The sequence below is a fragment of the Ochotona princeps genome, chromosome 10 (genome assembly GCF_030435755.1).
Source record: "Ochotona princeps isolate mOchPri1 chromosome 10, mOchPri1.hap1, whole genome shotgun sequence".
Taxonomy (NCBI): domain Eukaryota; kingdom Metazoa; phylum Chordata; class Mammalia; order Lagomorpha; family Ochotonidae; genus Ochotona; species Ochotona princeps.
This window is the reverse complement of record NC_080841.1, coordinates 59,844,668-59,869,026: the sequence shown is the minus strand read 5'-3', so window position 1 is coordinate 59,869,026 and position 24,359 is coordinate 59,844,668. Positions and strand designations below refer to the sequence as shown.

The 24,359-nt window shown below is 39.1% G+C and overlaps 1 protein-coding gene across 6 annotated transcripts in view; it reads right to left on the bottom strand.

Annotated features, from left to right (window-relative positions):
• The window catches only part of SFMBT2 (Scm like with four mbt domains 2), a 218,236-nt gene that overhangs the window by 53,911 nt on the left and 139,966 nt on the right, over positions 1-24,359 (bottom strand). For all 6 annotated transcript variants that reach the window (XM_058669504.1, XM_058669503.1, XM_058669502.1 and 3 more), the window contains 2 exons: positions 12,803-12,885; positions 7,240-7,366 (listed from right to left, as the gene is read on the bottom strand). In XM_058669504.1, coding sequence (XP_058525487.1) covers positions 7,240-7,366; positions 12,803-12,885 — 210 coding nt within the window. The remainder of the gene's footprint in view (positions 1-7,239; positions 7,367-12,802; positions 12,886-24,359) is intronic.

Genomic DNA, 24,359 nt, shown 5'->3' with positions numbered 1-24,359 from the left:
TTTTTTTTTTTTTTGGTCATGTCTTGCAGCTCTCTTCATAATAATCTGTGGTGGCAGCAATTACTGTAATAGAGCTCAATAACTTGATGGAAATGAAGCTCACTTGTCATCATAACCTTGGTCCTGCCCCACCTAAAAGGCTGAAATGCTTAACACTCAAGAATACGGAACATGCCACATCTCTTATAGACAGAAATTAATATGAACATTAATGAGGATGAAAACAATAGAAGGCATTTCCAAACTTTCCCTACGGGTCTACAGCGATGTTTAAGTGATTTTCCAATAGTTAACAAATAGAACAATCATCTTCAGAGACGGGTAGTGTTTTCTCACATTTTATAAATGAGGCTGGAATGTTATTCTGCTGAACCAAGCCCTGGCATTTTCCTTCAGCAAGGCCTTGAGCTCACCTGCACAGCTCTACTTTTAGCTCACAGCATAGCCAGCCAAGAGGCAGCATAAGACTCAGCAGGGTGTCTTTGGCCCCAGAGGGCGATTGCTGTTGGGGTTTGCTGCCTGCATCCCAATTCCGTTTCCACTCCACCTGGCCTAATTAGAAGTCCTCCAAAGATGCCCAACACACCATGAACACCAGACAAGCCAACCCAGCAGCATAGCCCTTGGCACAGCTGACTAGCCCCAGCAGCCTGGCTAGCATACACTGGAGGAGCCAGAGTTCCACAGTGCCCTTCTTTGATCCTCTGATTGCCCTTTCACTCCTACTTCTGATAAATTCTAGTTGGGAATGGTTCTCACTGCTGTAAGTTAACTAGGTTATACTAACCAATGGAACAATTGTCATTTTAGAAACAAAGAAACCAGCGTCCAGGAAAATGCAATCATTGCTGGAGGTTACACGGTCTTCGAGGGGCTTGCCTCTGCCCCTGGCCTAGGCAGCGCCAACGCTTCATCACTATTTATATCCTCCACTGCCAGGGTTTTCTGAAATGCCTTGAAAATATTCTCATAGTCCAGGCCAAGTCCACGGTCTAGTACACCTTTTACTCTTAAAAGCATTATTTAAACCATTCTGGGTCCATATATTTTATAGCTTCAGATTAGGAATCCAGTGCCAAATTTCTAGTTAACAGCTAACCATCTTCACCTAGAATATTATCTATGGTTTAAAAATGCAATTTTCTAATTCAATTCCATATTCTCTTCTAAACCCATGTCCCTGATTCTTTTAAAGAGGCCCCATCTCCCTCCAATCACCAAGAATTGAAGTGTCACCTTTCTCCTGTAAGTATCCAACCTTCAAGTCTTAATACAAATGCTATGTCTTCCAGTCTTCAAGATTCTACATTCTGGATAGAGCCATCCTTTCACTCTCTGTCTGGATGCAATCCATAAATTCCGTTCACATTGTATAACTCTGCAACCTCCTACCACTTACTGAAAGCTCACACCCAGTCAAAACATTATCATTTGAAGCAACTGTGTCTGCTCATTTCTATTCTCTCTGCAGCCGTCAAGCAGAGTCTCTGCAGCAACACAGGCAGAACATAGGTCTGTCTTATAAAAACCTCTCAGCTAAGAGTTTATCTGGCTTAATGACTCTTGCCATGGCATCTTCTCAGGTACCAAGTCATTTAGCAAACATCAAATTGAGCATATGAAATACCTCTTTTGAGCAAACCACAGAGATGAAGAAAATTTGATTATACTATCTTTTTCTACAAGGACTTTCTGTGTTTCTTAGCTTTCATTTCCTAAAAAGCATGATTAGGTGTTAACTGACAGAAGTGAGGTAATCGAATGCATTTAAAAAAAATCTTTTTTAACTAAGGTAGATAGAAATTCTCCAGGCTCTTTAAGTCTTATTATGTTCGTAGATTTCCAAATCAGCTTAAACCATAGGTAGCTAATAGAGTGCCGTTCGATATACTTACATGGACACCTACTTGACATGCAGTGTTTCCCCTTCTTCCTAGAGAGGGTGCGGGGACTATTGCCCACAGAAAGAAAATTAGGGGTTATACCCATCAGCCAACTACCTAAGGTTTCCGCCAATTCTACGTGAATAAATTTAGATAAATTTATATTGGCCAGAAATTAGTAGCAGCAGTAAGAGTCACAGTTTCATGCTGGCATTGTGGTGCAGTGTGTAAAGTTGCCACCCGGGATGCTGGCATGCCATATGGGTGTTGTGACCTGGTTGCTCTGCTCCCAATAAAGCCCCTGTTAGTGGTCCGGGAAAAGCAGCAAAGGATGGATGCCTGAACCGATTTGGGGGATTCAGATGAAGCTCCTGGGGGAGTGTCAGCAGGTGCCAGAGCTCACTCTTTCGGTAACTTTTTGAAGCAAATAAATAAATCTTTTTTAAAATAAAAGAGTCACATTTCATTCCATTTTCCAGCACCTTTGTACGTGAAGAACTATTTAAAGATTCTTGGCTATTTCAAGGTCACTTTCCACTTTCTTTACTCTTATTTTAAGGTGATCCTTTCTTCATAGGATCAGAACAATGTGTCCAGATGGGCCCGCCAGTAACCAAGTGGTCTCGTTGTGTTCCGATAGATAAGACTCTCACGGAACACACAGGCCTTCAGCTGGCATTCAGCACTGCTGGAGCAGTCAATGGCCAACATTCTGTCTACGCACTTTTTGCACTCTGGTACTACAACACAGCATTACAATCAAGACATGGTAGCATTATAATCAAGATCATAACCAAGCATATAATCAAGGACAGAAGCTTCCTACATGAGGAGAGGCAGCTGAAGGAGAGCTGTCAGCTAGAAGGCACAGAAACACTCTAACAAAGTTTCCAGTGTGCTCAGTTCCTTCTGTCTCTGTACACATGCCTGAATTGACACAATCTTTTCACTGAACCTGCTGGTCAGCTCTGTGCTCCCTACCCTCTGCTGTTATTACTTCCTTGCATGCCCTCCAAGGCTATGGTGACTCTTGTGACTTGTAACACAAATGTTGAAAAATGTGGCAGACACTCTAGATTGGTTGCCCCAAAGTCAATTATCCACTTTTTTTTGTGCAGAGGCTGGGCAACAACGCTACTCAATTTCTTTGGCTGTGTTACTACTCCTTTTAGTCAATGAAGATGGAAGCATGTGTCATTGAAGAAACTTGCGAGCAAGCCTTCAAAACCAGACAGCCTGGATGCAGCTTAACCCTCCTGCAACACTGAGACTGTGCCAGGAAGTATGGCTATCTGGTAATCAGGACAAATGTTGCCAGCTAAACGTATGATGGAGTGCGAAGCTAGTGTCTGGCTGCTGAACAAAGTCCTCTAACCAGCAACCAACTGTTCTCTGATGACAATGACTACCCCCAGAATTTTTTTTTCAACTTAAAAAAGGAATTATTTAATTCCTTGCCACCTGATGTCAGATAAGCAAACTGCCAGCATAGGCATCACACAGGAATTTTTTTATAGAAAGAAAGGCTCTTGAGTTGCACTTCATACTTACTCAATCATATTGTAATTTTAATAAGATTTGCAGGTAATTCATATGTGCAGCAAGTTTGAGAAGCACTGGTTTGCACCATAATTAACTGTCTTCTTGCTTTCTATTCAACAAAATTCTAATATCTGTAAAGCCTGGGAGGACCACAGATTTCTCTTTTCAGGTTCCTATTTTCAGTTCAGATGACCATCAAGTACATGCGTATTTCTAGTATCATCTAACACTGGCAATCAAAAGTTTCATAAAAGAAAGTAAGCTAGAAAGAAAAAATCAGAGTGCACACACAGCAAAAAGCTGGCATTTCCAAGAAAAAAAAAACAGGTGTTACTACTTAACAACTATTATTTCTAGAAAAAAACTATAAAATTTATGTGTCTTAATATCTTATTGATGAAGTGGGCAGAGTTGGGAGGATCAGAAAGGTAATATGCAAACTGTATATAAACACATCACTGTATAAAATGTAAAGGCATAACGATTATTAACAAATTCCACAAAAGCTTATTTTTAAGAAACACTAATTTTCATAAAACACAGCATAATTCCACTCATATGAGATACCTAACTGTGTCCAAGTAATTTGGCAGGACATCCTAAAGAAGTGGCTAGGGGCTGAGCAGTCGGGGATAGGGGGCACGAAGAATGGGAAGTTTAAAGTTTCAATTTTGCAGAAGAAAAATGTTCTGGAAACAGATGGTGATGGTTGTTGCACAACTGTGTGAACACACTAAAGTCACAGAATGGTACACTTAAAAAGGCTTAACTGAGATGCTAAATGTTATGTTAGCTCTATTTTACAAATCTTCTGAAAATCTTTTTTTCCAGTAAAATCTCCTGTCATGCGAAAAAAAACAAAACAAAATACAACTCTTTCCAGTTCACTTAACCCATTATGGAAATGCAAGCTGGAATTCTACTGGGTCTCATTTGAGGTGCAAAATAAAGTTATGCATGCATTTATGTTTAGCAAAATGCCCAGGGAAAAGGCATTTGGGCAAGTGAACTTCACAAGAGAAGCCAAGGAAGATGTAAACCTCCTGGGAATGAAAGAGTTGGGAGAGCAAACAGAATGGCCAACGTGAATGAAGTCTTTGGTTTCTGAGAAGGCGGCCCTAGGAAATGCCTGAGCCAATGTGTGAGGCAACAGTGCTTCAGACGCTGCAGCTGAAAGTGACTTCTTAATGTTCACAACCACAGAGATGACTGATGGCTCTTGCCACAAAACTGAAACCACAGCATCAATCCCAGAACGCTAAACCCCATCACGTAATTGCCCTAACACCGGTTGGTGAAAGCTTAAGATTCTTTTCAAACGCACATCTAAAATATCATGAATCTCACATATTTTATTCCTTGCTCTTTTTTCAACAAAAGCCCCTTTTTAGACATTGAAAGGATGATCTGACTTGGAGATGGGTCAAACAGTAACTAGAAACATCATTTTAATTACCTAAAAGTGGTCACTGAGTGATGTGTTTAAGGGACTTTAAATCAATTTAATGCCTAAAAATAACTAATGAAATTGTTATAAAGCACTTTATAAATCTGTAGTGCTGAGTAAATGGCCTATAGTTAGAATAATCATCACCATATAAAATAATTTAACAGCCATAGTTACCTTACCATTGCATGCCTTAGAACAAAGAAACAAAACAATGCATTTAATAACACCGTAAAACTCTAGAATTAAGTGCAATAGTCACTTTAATAAATGTCAGTAATGTTCAAAAACAAACACAAACCAAAGACAAAGGAGACTAGAATTTTCCTTTGAGTGTAATACACTTTTTTTAAGTGACAGAATTGATGGTCAAGTACATCAGATAATATTCAACATACATAGCATGCATAATATTTGATAGGTGCTATTCAACAGACTGTCAATAACACATTTCCTAAATAAGTATGGTCTGGAAAAAAAGGACAATGTGTTTTCTGCTCTGTTTCCTAATGCTAACGAATTTTTGTTACCACATGGTGCAAGCAATCACGGGCATAGAAAATAGAACTGATGTGAGCTGACTTTGATTTCTATGCAAGCATTAGGAAGTACTGTCAAAAATGTTGAATGTACACTAAGTGTTGCTCATCACTCTTTTTCACAAGTGGGAGGCTGTAGGGCCTGCTGAATTAAGTAGCAGAGAAAATGTCAAGAGTAATGAAATTGAACCCCAGGCAGATCTTAATGGCATAGCTAGTTTCTCCGTCTATAAAATTCGAGACACTCTTACTGATGTTTGTGTTAGGTAATTAACAGCTGTAAAACACCCTGAAAGTACAAACTGCTAAATAAATAATGACTGCCGAAGAATTTTAATCATAATGCAGTAAACTATCATGATAAAACATGGGCTTCTAACTTTATCTTTTTGTTTTTGAATTAATAATACAAGCAAGAGTCCAACTTCATTAATACAGCCTAGGACAATGCTGGATAGCAATTTAGTGATTAGAAATCACATGTTGTTTTGTTTTGTTTTCCATTCTACAGTTGTGAAGGTATAAGGCTTCCCTGTACTCCTCCCTTTCCTCTCTCCTCACACCTTTTCCCTGTATTTTATAATAGTACATAGTCACAATTCCAACATTCTGCTATTTACATGTATCATGACATTGAAGGCAAAGGGGTGTGGTTTATAATACCACAGTTAACTCAACTCTACATGTAGTGAAGAAAAAAAAAGTCATGTTCTATTCCTGTCACTATAAAAAATACCAGCACTTGCTTGTGCTTTTCTTACTGGTTAATTCCACACAGAGGTTGTCCTACTACTAAAACACACAAAAACTATCAATCAACTTTTTGAGACTCTCCACTTGTTTCACTGAAACACAAAACCATAGTCGCATTTCACATTATTTGATAGGCATAAACAACACAATGGGATCAGCTGAATGAGCTGTTGTCTATCTCTCCCACGCTCATGGACTATAGTATTAATTGCATGCTGCTCTAAGACCACCCCAGGAATTTGTCTGCTAAGAAAGTAAGGATGGGGAAGCTACTGCTATCAGCTCTTCGACCTGCTGTGCACACTTTTGATTCCAATAGTGATATGAGCATGTTATAAGATTTAAATTACAGACTGGGAAAGTTAACATAAATAAATATATATCCCTCTCCCTGTTTTGCATATACACTTGAAATAACTAGCACAATAAAAAGTTACAGTGTTATAGGCCAAGGAAAGATAGGAAGAACTAGGAGATCAAGTACAACATTTGGAACATATGATCTTCACTTAAATCCAAAATATGATCAAGGTTCTGCTGACAAAGTAATTTGTTCTGTGAATTTTCTTTACCATTATAAATAAAACAAAGCTGCAAAGAATAGTGTTCACATCACTTAACAAGCAAGCTGAAATTCTGTTTACTACGGACAGAAAGACATCCTCAATATTTTAAGGAAAAATTAAATACCTACAAAAGAACTCAAAGTGGAGGATATTATTCACATTGGAAATGTAAATATGTAATTTTATTCCCATGATAACCAAGACCTCAAATACCAGTTATAGTGATTCACATTAATTTAATTGTGACATTAGCTTTTATAATCACAGATGTGAAAAAAAAAGACCACTGTGTTCCAAACATAATTATCTCACCAGCATCTCATTTCATGAAATTATTAGTTAAGAGCCTCTGAATGAATTCACATTTGATTAGTTTCACTTATTTAAGAACACTGAATAATTTAAAATTGGTTGAAATAAAAGGGAAGTCAGAGGAACACTTCCGAGACATAGCCTGCCATTCCCAGATGCACCCACATTTCTTCCAAAGGATAACTGGCTGTGCATACCTTCCAGGTGAAGCCACATCAACCTGCCCTTGACACTGACCACGGAAGCCACACAGAGCTCTCCTGGATTCCTGGGATTCACAGCTTCCAGTTTCATGTTCTTTGTAAATCCCCGACTGAATGATGTCTGAAAGAGAAGGAGAACCATGAGCCAGCAGCCATCACAACAAGATACCAAGAAGCAACAGGTCTGGCCGTGAGCAACAACAGTCATGCGCACACAAGCCATGTGCAGAGGAATGCACGTTTAACCTAGTAGTAATGTTTGTCCTCCTCACCAGTCATAAGGAAAGAAGTTTGCAGTCTTCATTTCTGTATACCAAAAATTAGCACAATGCTGGACACATGGTGGTTACCTAATAACAGAACCAGGAGTACATTCTCCAATTTTGGTTTCATGCTCATTCTTCCTTCTATAGGTTTACTCAAATACACATCATTCTTTCTGTATCCATTGCTAACATTATACTTACACATATTTGAAGGTACAAAAGTGAGTGGATCAAGTCTCTATGGGTCATTGTTTTCCTTTAAGAGGATATTTGAAGGACATTCTTTAGCATTTCTTATACTCCATGTCTGCTAAAATCTGAAGTCTCAACGAGAATCTGTTTCCCTTCTGTGCTGTGTTTTTTTCTCTTTGTTTATCTGTATTTTTAAAACCTGCTTTTAAACATTTTACAAGTAAGCTGTACTCTTGGGGGTTTCAAGAGTATAGAGCCATTGGACTGTCCATGTGCCCATAACCACAATCAAGATACTAACCAGCTCCTTCACCCCTAACATTCCTTGCACTGGCCCTTCAGAAGTCAGGCCTTCCTTGACACCCAGTTCCTGGCAAGCATCCATTTGCTTTTTGTTCCCACAATACTGTCTTCTCACTCTGTGATGTCACGTAAATTCAGTCTTCTATATGTAGCTCCTTTCATTTGCCACAGTACATTGAGCTTTCCCAGGGTCATAGAGTGAATAAATAATTTCTTCTATTTTGTTTCTGAGTAGTTTCTCTAGTTATACCACAATCTATATACTGACAGGTAAAAAGATACAGAACTATTGTCAGTGTCGTGCTATAAACATTCAGGTACAAGTGCGCTTTGTGTGCACCTAGGTAGATTAATGTTCTTAGGCTACCATAATAAAATATAAAATGCCGGGCAACTTAAACAACAGAAATTTATTTTCTCCCAGTTTTGCAGGTAGAAATGATCAACATGTGGCGGGTCTGGTTCTTTCTAACACTTCTGTGCTTGGAATATAGATGGAGATCAAATCCCTGTGTCACATGGTGTTCCTGGTGTGTGTTTGAGTCTAAACCTCATCCTCTTAAAAGGACATATGTGATTTGCAATAAGGCCCTACCCTACTCATTTTATCTTAACTGTATCTTGGAAAATAGTATCCCCCAAAACAATCATGCTCTAACATTCTGATGCAGGAAGGGAGGTGGTTTATGGCTTGAACATACAAATCTAGAGAAATACAATTCAACCTGCAATGCTTAGTTTTCATTGCCCTAAGAAGTAGACTGCTGCAGCATATGCTTAAAGGATGTCTAGTCTCCCAAGAAGCTAAGGTATTTTGGCTTCCTACTAGCAGTTACGAGAGTTTCCGTTCATTGGTGCTCAGTATTGCCAGTTTCTGAAAATTTAGCCATCCTAATAGGAACTTAGCGGTATCTCCATTCTTTTACTTCCATTGTGCTTCAGTCATTTAATTATTGACTGCTGACTAATGACACCAAACAGTATTCCTGTGTTTGTCAACTACAGTCTGTGATGAACTGTCAGTGTTTACCTAATAGGTCTCCAACTACAAATGATATTGTCTCTCAGATTACTAAGAAGCCAACTCTTTTCTTGCTGCCCAAACACCCTTTTGCTACATTTAAGGTCACAGACGCTGTCATATTCATCCTGCTATCAAGCTACTTCAGTAAATTTGCTTTACATTGTATTTTTTAGTTCTAAAATTTCTCTTTTTTCCAGTTTCTAGTACTTCTTATCTGTTTTGTTCATTATATGAACATTTTCATTTACGTCTATAGCTCCCAATTTCTGGGCTATACTAGAATCACCTACAAGTCTTTTAAAATCAGCCTGCTTGGCTATATCCAAAGCTGATTACTGGTGAAAAGAGAATCTGTTTTTCCAACAAATTTCCAGACGAGGTTGAAGATGTTGATCTATTCATTGCACTTCAAGAAGTCCTATTCTACATCATCAAGGTTAGTTGTAACAAGTCCTTCTACATATGAACTGTCAGGGCAATCCAACATCTGGCTCATGCTGTGTATGGATTCTATTGATTGTTTTTCCTCTAGAGAATAAATGGTTTTCCAATTTCTTTATATATTCGGTAACTTTGGATTAAAACGTGGACATTATAATGTTGCATTGTCAGATTCCTGATTGTATAATAGTCCAACCAACAGAGTAACTGTATTTATTTTAGGAAATTGATAATATAGTTAGTCTCAAGGCAAAAACTCAGCCTTGGGGAACAGCTCAAACCTCATTCAGTTCTTTAATTCTTATCTAGCTGATTTGAGTCTATGTGGCACACATATGGCACAAAACTAGGCAGGGTTTATGAATGAATTTGGGAGCATGCTCCAGGCACCCTCCTGCCTATCTACCTCACTTTTCAATACCTGTCGTTTACCAAAATTCTGTAATCTGGTTCATCAGGCCAGAAAGACTGAGTTTTATGTCACTCACTCAGTCATCCCATAAGTGGTCAACTCTAGCTACCCACAGGTTAAAAACTGCAACAATCACCCCCTTGCTTTGCTTTATTATAATAGCCCTCTCCCCTTCAGAAGGCACCTGCTTTTGTTCATTCTCAGCAGCTTTTATGTAGTTGCTTTTGGTAACACGTTGATGGATTTTAAGGCTATCATATGCCGGAAGATGAATTTAACATGTTCTTACTAGCCAGGACTGGACACAAAAGTCCCTTCTAATATCATTTTAAAATAAAAAGGAAATTTCCCCAAACCACTGACAGTTACATATTATAATTTCATGTGTTACTACATGAGTATATGTATTTTAAAATACACATACCAAAATAAACAGTATCCTGTAAGTAATAGAGGTTACATCATTATGCGACTCATGGAAAGTATCCTGGATATTCACATAACTCAAAAAAATAATATGAGATAGCCCAGAAAAAATATGCATACACATAAAGAGTCAATTTTCTTCATTCCTTTAGATTTCTTTGGAAATAAGAACCCACGATATTCCAAGTGGTTATGTATTCTGCAAGACACTCTGCCTCATTCAAGCATATTATGTATTGAGCATCTTGCTGATAATACCACTCAAAAGGCAGCATGAAAAACCTCTAAGTAAGTTAAAACACATTTTATCCTACTTAATAAGGGAAAGCTACAACCACATAACCTATTTCTGTTTCAGTTCACTGCTTGAGGGTAATTCATAAAGGATCAATAGCAAAACTGCTACCTGTGAGTTTATTTTACTGAGCATTTGCCTGTGTCAATCCACTTCCTAACTGCCTCTGATTGTTAAACAGCCCTGGGGAAATGTCTTCCACACATCCAATTCCATACTGGCTCTCCTCTGGTACACATGAGATGTGTGATTAAAAAATGAATTCATAATAAGCATCCCATTAAACAGCATTTGGAGCCAGCTAACGATTTAGCAAAGTACCAGTAATGCAATGCATATGCCAACAGGCAAACAACAGCAATCCTTCCTATTCAATAAACAGCCAGCCAGAAACAAAGGCGTTCCTGATGAATACACCAGCAAAGTCATTAAAACAGACTTGATCTTGGTAGCGAAATCCAAAAAGCTCCGAGGCCATGGGGGTGGGGGGGGGGGACTTGACTACTTGCTCCACAGCTAAAAGTCATTTGAGACTGGGGAAGGGGATTCACAGGGCACCGGGAACCTACAGAACAGAAGCTTTAGTGCAACTATGTTGTCCTAAACGAAATAACTCCTGAAATACAGAAAGAAAGGGAGATGCGTGGCTTTTTCCCTCCCAGGCTAAACAACGAAGGAAGGAATATCTCTCTTCAGGTAGAAAGCACACTTGCAAACTGATTTGAGGATATTACAAAGAAATTCGACCACCCTAAATGGAAGACAGGCAGGTGTGTAGATTCTGAGATGCTGATCCCAACACAGTGAAGAGTCAAGGAAGGCACACTGAACTTCATGAGCCTTAAGAGCAAACGGCCTTTATCCTTGTAACAGCTTGGTCATCCTTGGGTCTCCTTATCAGATGACCAGAACACACATCACACGCTCTTCAATGCTAGCAAGCTGCATTTGTGCACATAGCATGTCATCCAGCAGAAGGGCCATTTAATCATTCACTGAGTCCTGAAGTCCAATGCTCCTATTGAATCATTTCTGCAGTCGTGAGAGCAAACTGGCCCAGAAATCAACCTCCTTAATTCTCCAACATTGGATTTTGACTTAAAAGCAGTGTTGAGCATCTCACCACGAAGCCAAACCCTTCCTCTCTAATTTTCCATGTTGTTACTCCTGCAGTACAGATCAGCTATTGGGGTGCCAATGAATCAGCAACTCTAGGAGCCCATGTTCAGGAAACAAGCTTTTGATTTGGGGGTGCTTTGGAAAGTCCTACCTACAGCTTAAGAAATTGATTTTCAGTACAGAAATGGATGTTAAACACACTTAGGTCTGCCATCCTGCCTCATTCTGAAGCAGAGATTATAATTCATATCCCCTTTTATAATTCCTAGAATTGATGAAGCTTAAACCAATAATTTTATATTTTTTTCTAAAATTCACCTCCTAAAACTACACACACACACACACACTCATTGCTATTTATGCATCACAAAAATCTTATTACTATGCCAAAAAATTATTCCAAATCAGATAAGTGACAGTAACTAAGGAATGCTTTACTAGAAATAATTATTGCTAAAGTTAAAAAAAAAAGTAAGACTATTTAAACAGGAACAGGCTTGTTCAATATTAGAGCACATAGCAATACAATATATATCTGTGGCTACTTCTGCACCAAAATTTGTTCTCTCTTCCTTAATGAAGACTCACAGCTAGGAACCAGAAGTCCACACTTGTTGTGGGATCGACTTGCTGGCCACACAATGGCTGCTGAGAGACTAATGGGAGGTGAAAAGGAGTGTGTGTCACTATTGGACAACAGGGTGTAGAAGCAGGATCTCTTGTCCATCTACTGCCTGACTCAGATGATGAAGTCAATCCAACAATCACTACAATGAGAACCACCCACTAATCAGGAACATCTTGGACTCATTCAGAAAACAGAAACCAATTTTTAACTGGTTGGAGATAATACACCTGTAACAGTTGGTTGATTAGTCATCTTGTCAACCTTATCCAAGCGTCACCCTTACAGAAACATCATCTGAAAGGAGGAATTTATAAAAACAATGGAAGCTTTCTGATCCCACAAGGAACTCGGCAGTTCTCCATACAAGCTCCATAAACAGATGCAACATATAAAACTTATGGCAAAGAACTTGTCTACAATAAAAGGAAGAAGGAAGGGGGAAGCGTCTTACATTTCTGAAGCAGAAGGGAGGGGCTTCTTCTGCCCCAAGCTGCTTGTGATAATCTGCCCAGTCAAAGTCCTGGCCAGAGAAACCTGCAAAAGACAAAAAAACAGACAAAAAAAACCCCATGAGTTAAGCTAAACCCAAGACAAATAAGCAAGGTTCAAGCGTGTCAGTGATTGAGAGAAGAGACACTACTCCAGGTCCCCAAGAATGAACCTATGTGCATCTACCAGCGCTTCCAATTTCATGAGAGTCAAATGAAGTGTTTTGCAAAATGTAAAGCACTACACTTAGATAAGGGATATCATTCCTGAGACTAGATGAAGGGTCCAACTTCCCTGTACAGCCCCAGTGGCATCTGCCAGTGGGGAGACTAGCTTCAGGAGAGAAGAGCTGAGGTGGGGAGTATTCACAAAACACAGTCCCACAATCCATTTCACAGGAAATGGATAAAGAGTACTCTCCTTTGAGTAAATTTTCTGAGATGGTGGAAAGTTTGTTCTCAGTGTTTTTGAGCATGGTCAGATTTTACTGATAAAAACCATCATGAGAAATGATTTTTAAAACATAAACAACAGATGTAGCACAGGGCAAATGAATAGTGGAGGTTTGGAGATGAAGCAGCCCCTAAAGATGGGAAGGCAGGGGAGGAAAAACAACTATTTCTATAAGATGAGGTCAATTTGATACAGGTCTTATCCAAGTGATTTGTTTAATTCCTTCCCTTCTTCTCTCCCTTCCATTCTTCATTTTTGAGGTAGGATGGATCATGCAATAAACACTTCTCCAACATATTAAGATTTGGGAGGAGATGGGAGAAAACAGTTCTGAGTCATAAACAAGGGAGGTCTGACCTAGGCACAAGAATACCCCTTGACAGGGGAGCAGCTGCACTGAACAAGCATGCCAGGAAAAGGGCAGTGAGATGTTAAAAATATTCTGAAACCTACCATCTAATTATGATGAACTGAAAAAGTGCAAACTGTCACACATAATCCTCACCTTGTGTACTCTTTATGGGTTGATGTGTATATAAAATAAATCTCTATGGGATTCTTAAGACTATTTTTGACCCAAGTCCCCCAACTTTTTCTCTCTGTATTGTCACAAATTCTGCAATTGCAACTTCACCTGACATGGAGACATTTTCAGGAAACCTCACAGTCACAGAGCAACTAAAACTCTTCACAAAACAATTTCAGGACACTAGTTGCTTTCTACCTCCATGTGTGTGCTGAAGGACAGGACAGTATCATTATCAGTAAGTAAGCAAAATGCAAGGGGCGGGGGGCATTTAACAAAGAAAGCAGCTGTCTCCCAAGGCCCAGAGACTGATCTCTGACCTGTTCTGAGCACCAGAGGTGGCCTTCTTTCTTAAGACTTGCATTCTAGGGGCCAGTGCTGTGGGGTCCTGGGTGAGCCTGCCACCTGTCTTGGCTATTCTACTTCCCATCCAGCTCCTGGGAAATGTGCCTGGAAAAGCAGCAGAGGATGGCCCAAGCGCTTATGTGCCCAAATCAAAAGACTCATTTCCTTGCAGGAAGGCAGAAAGAAGTCACCAAGCTGTGAGATTCCAATTCTTCAATTTTTCTACCAACCTTTCTCCCTAAATCTTTACTCCAGCATTGTCCCCAAGCTAAACAGATCTTACATCACATGTTTCTCGAACCAAACAAATTAAGTTCCCTCTGACTATTTCCCCCCAAAATAACAAAGCATGTTCCCAACAAAGTTAACAGAAGGTGAGTTTCATCACAATTAACAACAGGATCCTGTACTTTGGGTGCAGTTTCTGTGTCCTCATGCTCACCTGTGTAAAACAGAAGACTGTCTTCAGATACCTCACCTTGGGTTGGTGAGAAGTTACCTAACAGTGCACAGGTAACTGAAACTGAAGAGGCCATTGAGACTCAGACCCAGCTCTGTGGGTACCTGGATGGACCAAGGTAAAAGTAAGCTAAATCCTCTGTGCCCCAACTTTTCTCAGCTACAAAACCCAAAAATAAACAGAAAAGCTTTAAGGCTTCCCTCTGACGCATGCAGTAATTCAGACTCACAACTACTAATGGGTTTCAAGCTGCCACTCAAGGTTTTCTTCTTTCTGTGGTTCATCCCTTTCTCTTCTTCAAGGAGAATGAAGAAGACAAAGAGGTGCCATTTTCAGGTTACACCTCTGGAAGACAAGCTAAATGCCTGCAACACAAAGATCCCAATTGTCTCTCATTTTTGGCCAACTGATATCAAAGTCCAGATTTCCTCTGTCCCAATAGCCCTGTCCAGATTTGTCTTGCTTCCTTTCTTAGCAAATGTGAGCTGTGGAAGACTTCGTAAGATCATGGAAAGAGGACAGAGAGAGGAAAATTCCAGAGGGATGAACAACAAAGTATTTTCAGAACAGCTTGGCATTTGGATATTCTTTTATGATCAGTATCTGCTCAGACAAACCTCTCCAACATAGAAGTCATCCCTTTCCTTCCCTGACATAAAGGCGTGTAACTGGGTTTTTCATAACCAATCCTTGTCAGAAAGTGTCATTCCCAACCCTTCTATGGATCCAGTTCTTAGGCTAGGGAAAGCCATTTTTAATATGATGATTTCTAGTTGGGTATCTCTAAACTATCATTAAGCACTCAGCGCTCAGAATTCACTCATTTCCTTGAACACTGGAACAATATAGACTTCTCCTCCTCCTACTCTTAGGGACCTTTATTCACTGCATTACTTAAAATTCTTTTCCTTTGGGTGGATAATGAGCTCTCTTTGTAAGGCGGCTTTGTGACAGCTCAGAAAACAACTTCAACACAAAAAACAAATTGCTGTGGATTATATAATCGACACAACAGGGGTCAATTATATTCATTAATCAACAAAGACAGAACAACAAAAACCCAGGTTTAACTGTAGCCAGGAAAACACATTTTAAATCTGGAGAGAGAGAAACAGGAGAGAGGAGAAGAAAACAAAAAACAACACCCCTTAGGCTGTTAAAATGTGCAACAAGCTGCCATGGGAGATCGTCAAACCACAACTGCTAGAATTATGTTAGCTTTTATTGGGGTTTATTCTCAAAGAAGTTCCAATTGTTACAGGCCCAAAAGGAAAGAGGCTGAGCACTCATTCCTTTACGACAAAAATGAATTGACATAAAGCAGCTCCACTTGAAAACATGACTATTGGCAGCGCAAAGAGACAACTCTTTTGGGAAACCTTTTGGCAGTAAAATTTTCATGTCTTTTGACACAACGATTTCATTCTGGGAACCTATCCCACAAAAATGACCCTAGAAACTGGAAAACTGTTAATATTGAGACTTGTAGCACAATGACTGATGATAATTATGGGAAGAAAAGAAAAAAAACAACCTTCCATCCACCAATAGAAAATGACATGAAACACGACCAAGTTCATGGAATGCTGTGCAGACATGCCATTGTGTATAGTGTGTTAAAAAAGTAAGGAAAAACAATAACTTCTAGGACTTTAGATGAAAAGAGAACAAAAAGATACCCCAAATTATTACATTTAAATAAAACATGCAAGATAAGAAGAAATACAACAAAATCAAAAATATCAAAATGAGACTCATTACTACACTTTTCTTTAGGTATTTTTGAGTTTTCCATGGTTTTGACCATGGTCACGAAATTATTTCAGTAACCATTATTGGAAAACATAGCATCTTTGCCATATTTTAAGAACAAAATCAAGACAATGGGTAATTACCCAAAGATCACTTTCTTCAGCATGTGGGAGACTTTCCCACAGTCATGTGCTCTCTTCTGCCATCAGAATCCTGATTTAATCTAGCGTCTAGAAGCAGCTGGGCCTCTTTTCAGCAAGAAATAAACACGGTGGTCTGATGCTGCATGCCTGTGGCATGGGATAAGGGAACAATTTATACAAGTATTTCTCTCTTATAAGACACACAGGAATAAAGGCTCTTCTTTCACGGTGGGTGGAATTCCTTTAAGGAATACTATACATATGGCAGGTACTTGGGTCAGTTGTAAAGACTCCACTTGGGTTGTCCACATTGATATAGGAGTGCCTTGGTCCTGGTCTTAGCTCTACTTCTAATTCCAACTTCCTGCTTATACGTACCCTTGAAGAATTTCCCATGTGGCTGGAAGGGATCCAAACTCCCCAAGACACTACTTCTATATCCCAGAAAGCACACTAGCAGAAAGTTGAATCTTGGAACATAGCAAGGCCTCTAACCTAGGTACTCTCATGTCAGATGGAGCTATTTCAAGCAATGGCCTTAAAAACTGTGCCAACACTCAGCCCTTAACAAATTATTCTTTAACAATTAAACTAATATCACTAATAAGGTAATGACACTTTCTAAAACAAGGAAGGGAAATTTATCCAAAAATTACTCACTGTTCTGTCTCATGTTTCCTGAGTCTTTGGGCTACCTTTTGGGACAATAAAAGATAGACAAGGCAGCGATTCAACTTCTAAAATTATTTTTCATTTTATTTGAAAGACAGAAAGATGGGGACAAGAGATTTTGCACCCACGAGTAGCTTCCCCAAACACCCACAATTTCTAAGGTTGCCGTCCAGAATTCCATCTAGATATTTCATGCGGATGACAGAGATTCGAGTGTTTGAGTCATTGTGTGATGCCTTCCAGGTTACATTCGCAGAAAGCTGGATTCAAAGCTGACATTCAAACCACATGTTCTGATCTCATGTACGAACTTAAGTCACTGTGCCAAACACTCATTTCTGGCCCAGCTTTATTGAGTTTTAGCTTCTAAGAGCAATAACCTGAAACTCAACACAGCATGTCAAAGGCAAGGACAGGGAGAGATGCAGGAATTAACAAAGAATCATTCCAGGAATTACTGGAGAGCAAACAGTGATCTTCTTTGCTTCAGAGAACATTTACTTTATTAAATGTTGAAACAGCATGTGTAAATAAGAACTTACTTAGCTTTTAGCTCAACCTCTCTTGGAAAGGAAACATGATACAATAATCTTCAAAAATCAGCAAAACCAGGATCCTGATGTATCTAGGAAACATGGCACAACAGAGCTCATGTTCCATGGGCAGGCTCTCACTCCTTTAGCAGAAAATTCCATAATTCATTGAGCAGCTCTATCAGGCACTTGTGCCAGGCTCTACTCTTCTGATCAGAAGTTCATCTCTTTCCCTTCAAACCCAAACTGATTTTAAAACAATCAAAACTCCCTGTACACCCACAGAGGTCACACAGTCAATGACATCAGTCAAGGCATTGGTGATGAAGCAACATTACAAAGACTTCACTTGGCAATGCTGGAACTAGGACTCAGTCTATCTATTCTGAAGCCAGTCTTCCTCAGGGCTCTCTGCTTTAGGAAGGGGTATTGGCACTCCAGAAGTTCACAAGCAGGGCAGCAAAAACAGTAACACAAAAGCATTTCTTCTCATTCATAGTATTTGCTAAAATGCTCCCTTTTTGAAATCTCCAGTTACATCATATCCTCAACTGAAGTTCAGTTTTATTATCTATAAGGTAGAGATCTTCGAATTTTATACCTTCACTCATTCTTGAGTTAGTCTCTTTCTGCATTCAAGGGATGGTGTAGAAAAAAATGAAAAATAAGCAAAGAAGTCAATTTTGTTTAAACCCAACCTGGCCATACTAACTATCTTTTAGAATAAGAATTATATGCGACTTAACATCACTTACAGTGTGACAAAACATATTTCTTTCTTTGGGGTCATGCTCAACATGTTATTTTTGAATTATAAATATTATATACCAGGAAAATGATATTTCATCAGGACAAAATTTAACACCATGTAAATGTCAACTATTCAAAAAAAAATCTTATAACCTAGAAAATGAGCAGTGAATTAGGGAAAGCTGAGCAGGTGGGATTCTTACTTTTCAACAGCAAACATTGTTTTTCAGATACTAAAAATGATTTAGAAAGATCTATTTCAGCCTTTTTAAAAAAAATCAATCATAAGCAACCATTTCGTTCCAGAATGAAACAAGGAGCTAGAAACAGGACCATATTTCCAAAGTTCAGAAACCAGGTGATGGCCTCTGCTCAGATACTAGATGGAATAAATCTTAGCAATTACATAGCCAAACTCAGAAGAAAATTTCCAAACAAAAAGCAAACAAACAAAAAAAAGGTCCTTAAAAGTCAGAGCTGAGAAGCCCAGTAGATCACTAATAATCCCAAGACAATCTGAATACCTGGAGACTACTACAGGACACCTGATCCAGACAGCTGTCCAATCTGTGAACATGCGGCCAGACAAACTGAGTGCACCAAAACAAAGAAACAGCAAAGCAGGTTGCCACCTGCTTAGAACTGGATCAGGGGGAAAAGCCACAAGGAATTGTGCACTTCTCCACGCTAAAGAGTCAGATGGAGGTTGAGTCCAACTTCATAATTCTGCATGAGATACACTGAGAAATTCATACCAGATTCTTGCACGGACCACACACTGTTTTCAGTGATTAGGCTATGACAGTGGATCAAAGATATCAAAATCCTTAGTCCTACAGAGGTTCCTTTCCAGTGAGAACAGCAATAATAACAAATGAAGACTGAAGATACACATGAGATAAAAAAAACTAGGTGGATGGAATGACACCAATTCAAGACAAATGCAACTACTGTAGAAATAATAGCAACCACTGAAAACCAGTTCATGGGAGCGAATGTTTGGTGCAGTGGTTAAGGCATGCATGGGACATTTGGATCCATAGCACAGTAAGCAGCTCAAGTTCCAGCTCAACTCTCCATTCCAGCTTTCCAGCAAGGCACATCTTGGGAGGCAATGGTGATAATTCTAGTTGTTCACTCCCTACAACCCACACAAGAGACCCAAACTGAACTCCTGGCTTCGACTGGCAAAATCCTGGCTCTTATAGGCATGTGAGGAGAGAACCAGTGGATGGAAAATCTCAGGCATTTTGCTTTTGCAAATTTATTTTTAAAAAAATACAATGCTGCCATAGAAATTTGCACAATCAACAAGTAAAATCTGACCATATGATCTGACAATAAATATTTTAAATACAGCAAAAACAGATAATATTGGAAGTATACTAACATTACCAAAACTGAAATGATAACAGTGAAAAAACTTCTAATCACTAAAGGCAATAAATTCATACTTAAGAAAATGCCAAATACACTGGGGGGTAACTCTGTCAAGTCAAACCACAGAACCACCCGAAGAGTGCATAAACCGGGATTGAGAGAGACCTGGGAGGGAAATAATGAGCTCCTCCCTCCTAGGTTACTACTCCTGAGGGAGGGCATGAAAACTAGGACAGGGGTTGGGGTGGCTAGACAGAAAGGCACTCAACAACATCCATGAGGGCTGGATAGTTGAGCTGGTTAGATGGAACTAAGCTTCAATACCCATCGACATATACGAGAGCCAAATGGGATGGGGAACAGACTGGACTAGTCTGCTACACATACTGGCAAACCAGGGTAGAGGGCGGGCCTGGTGGGGGTTATTATGGGTCGCTCTGACTAGGCTGCAGCTTCCACTGGTCTATGCTCGAGAGCCGAGCATACGTTGGGCAGAACCAGGCTGGACTGCAACATTGGTTCCAGTGCAAGTCGGTACTGAAAACAGACCCAACCCAACAATTGCAAGCACCAGCTGATTGTGGTGATGGACTGTGCCAGGCCCTGTGCTTGCTAGTACATACAAGAATCTGGTCTGGGAATAACTCAAAGTTTCTTTGGGGATCTCCCCATTTGAAATGGTGGACTCAGAACCCTAACAAAGAAAAGAAAGAAGAAAGAACAAGTCAATCAACCACCTCAGCTATATGTTGGCAGCAAAATACTGGGCAAACGGAGTCTCTTTGATGGACTGTGTCAACCAGTAGATTCTTCAACGACCTCATCATGCTTGCCGTGGCAAGACTGGCAGCGATTCATGACTGGTGAACTATCAAAACCACTCAAGCAAGTATCTCAGAGCATGCCCCACATCCGCGACTTGGGGTGGGTGGGAAACTGGGTTGGGCCTCTCCCTCAATAACCCTCTTTACCTCAGATACATGAAGGAAACAATATGGAAGTAATAGTCTTACGCACTTCCCTATAGCCCTTGAACCTTTTTACCCTAATTAACTATGTAAAGATTGTCCAAAATATAATAATAATTAAAAAAACAAAAAAAAGATTAAGCTTTAAAAAAAAGAATAACATCACATTCTGAAGAAAAGAAATCCAAACACAGCTAGTTCAAATGATGAAAAAGATAAAGATATTTCTAATGTCCAGGGATACTTCAAAAAAATTGTGGAAAAGATGAACTAAAGCAGCAATAACAACAACAACAAAACCTTATGCATGGATTTCAAAGATTTTTGTGACCAAATAAACTTATCTTAAAAAAAAAAAAGAAAATGCCAAGTGTAATGGTGCTGATGCTAGGCTTTATCATTTCTTCCACCAAACCTTCAAGAATCAAATTATTTGTATCTTATACAAACTATTCCTAAGAGAGACAACTTAGAAAGGTTACTGGATGTGAGGTAAGTACACAAAAGTCAGTCATACCACATTAACCAGTCAAAATGAATAAGATATTGAATTGAAAGAACAAAAGAATCCAATCCACAACCACAGGAAAGGATAAAGAATATGGGAACATTTTAGACAAAAAGATTCTGAACTATAGAAGATAGTAGAATAATATGAGATTGGTACAGGGATAGACAGAGAAACCAAAGTAATCAGTTAGTATGAGCAGGGGGGGTGTGGGCTCCCTTTTGGAAGAATGGGGCAGTGAAGGGTTCTGGAGGAAGGGGATGGGATCCAGCTTGATGCCACCCAACAAGCTGTGAATATTGGCCATGTGCTACCCACTATGCTAAGAAACGGGGATGAGCAGTGATCCTCAAGGCAAAAAAGGAATTTAGAGGTTTAACATTTTCCATAAAAGAGCCTCTAGCACAGGCACTTCTGCTCCTGTTCACTCCTGTTCATAATTCTACAGTTCACTCCTCTTTGATGTTACATATTAGGAAGGTTAATCAAAGAATTTAAGTGGCAACCTATGGTTGATATCATATACACACTTGTGCTTAGTGGAGACATACTTTTTGTTTTAAGTGAAAGTAGAGTTAAAAAGATGTAAACATACTCCCACACTACCAAACGTCTTGGGATTCATAAGCTATTTCCCATGTAATAGCTTTTTGGGGATCAGGGAACACATTACTGCAAGCAATATTCATGGTTTTAACAAAAACTTTTAAGCAACATGATGCATTTGTTGAAGTCATACAGACATGAAAGCATTTAAAATAACCTGGCAATCTGTGTAGTAAATGCTATAAATTCCATAAAGAAATCTTCAAATTAGTGTTACAAGCAACAAACTCCCAAAAAGAACTTTTACACATTCATAAAGCAAAAACTGGTTTTTGAAAACCTCCCATAACATGATTCCCTGCTCTTGTGGTACGACATGAAATGCAATAAACTGCCTTAGAATAGATTTATTAAATAAATCACTACTATCAAAACCCTACCACCTCCAATTAAAAAATAAACATATTGCACTCTCACAAGATGGTAAGAAAGTTCAATAACAGAACCCGGAGTGTTGATAACAAGTGACGCTTGTCTGAACATTCAGACCGCACCAAGCATGTAAGAAGTCAGGTGCAGTGCGTAAGGTCACCAAAACTTTCCAGAACTACCCAGAAGGATGGCCCTGATAAGAGATACTGGTGAGAGAAAACAGCCTTGAAGTGTGGATATAACTATGCACAAAAAAGCATTAAATACAGGATTCTAAGATTGTGGTTTTAAAAGCCAACCTATGCTGCAAGATCTGAAAGACCTTTTAATACAGCTAAGCCTCAACTTCTCAGAGGCAAGATAATTGGGGTTGATGAGATCATCTTTAAGATCCTTCTCAGTAACAAAAGCCCTTTACTCTGAGCAATGCATGTTTATTTTTGAATTCATAATATATTCACTTAAAGAAAAAGGAAAAAAAACGAGCAATTTAAAAAGTGTTCTAAGTCTCTTCTTCTGCCTTGCTTGCTCTACTTCCTTACAGGAAGAATCATTCTTGTTCATTTACTATGTCATCTTCCTGAAAATCCTTACAAAAATACGAGCAATCACACACTCTTATGTACCTTATCTCTAATAATAGAAATAATAAAAAGACATCATACCACACCTACTGTTCTCTACTATTCAACATATTTTGGAGAGCTTCCCACGTCAGTTTATAGAGCTCCCCCACTCTTTTCAACAATTGTACAGTTTGCAATAGATGGATATTGAAATCAACAGATGGAATCCAATCCAATTTCTTCAGAGTTTTTCCAGCCCTCTGCAGTTATAAATAACACTGCAGAAAGACACAAATTTTTATGCATCTTGTGTGCATATGCCTTTAGGAGAAATTTCTAGAAGCAGAATTGCTGAGTCAAGAGCAACTGTATCTGTGATTTTACTAAAAATGCCCTCTACCCAGTTGTTCCCATCTGCAATCTCACCAGGGGAATATGAACATCTATGCTCCTCCACGCCTAACAATATTAATTTCTTCTTTTCCTTCTCTGAATTTCTGCTTCAATTATTAAATATGTAGCATTTCAATATGATTTTAATTTGTAATTCACTTATTACAATAAACTTACATAATAGTTACTACATTTATTTGTGTACTGCTCTGTTTGTAAACCTCGTCCATTTTTCTGTAAGTTCCTGTTCATCTTTCTTTCTGTTATATATCAGTTAAAACCCATTAATTTCAAGAAAATGATTCTGTGGCAATTAGATAACCCCTGCAGATTATCCGTGGAACTTCAACTAATGACATTTATTACTTTTTAGGAAGCTTTAAGATTCTAACAAGAATCATCATGGAGATTTCTCTTATTGGAGGATTCTAAGCAATGTCACCAATCCTCTAAAAATGACACATCACATCCACAGGTGTTTCCACTGGAACAGTCTTGGAAAGTAAAGCAGAGTGGCTTAGGTCAGACAGCTAAGGTGTACCAAACTGGTAACAAACACCAAGGGCTTAGTAACCACATCCTCCCCACTGTCCTCAAACACAGACAAAGGAAGAGGGCCTTGCCTCCATGTATGATCACATGACCTTGGTCATGTCATATATACTCCCTGCAGCTACATCTTCTCACAGCATGATTGTGAGAACTGAATTAGTTAGACACTTGCAGCAGAGCATGTGAAAGTTCACCTTATTGTCAATAGGTGCATGCCATGACTGTATCGCTTCAAGCACAAGAATCAGCAGCAGTAGACATGAAAATAGTCCAATGCACCTGCCACCAGGGATGAACATGGAGGAAAAATGGAGATAAAGGCCCAAGGGAATACAGTTGGGTACAGATGAGCTGGACATCCTACAGTCAAGTAATGCATTCAGTGTAAGATAGCCACCAGAAAAACAGGAATTTAACCTGTGGGCATTAAATTGCTCTTTCAATAAGGCTAACACCATAAGTAACTAAATCTCGGCTGGAAAGCTTAATACAAAACTACTTATTATTTCAGGTGTCTAGTAACACCCTCCTAACATTATT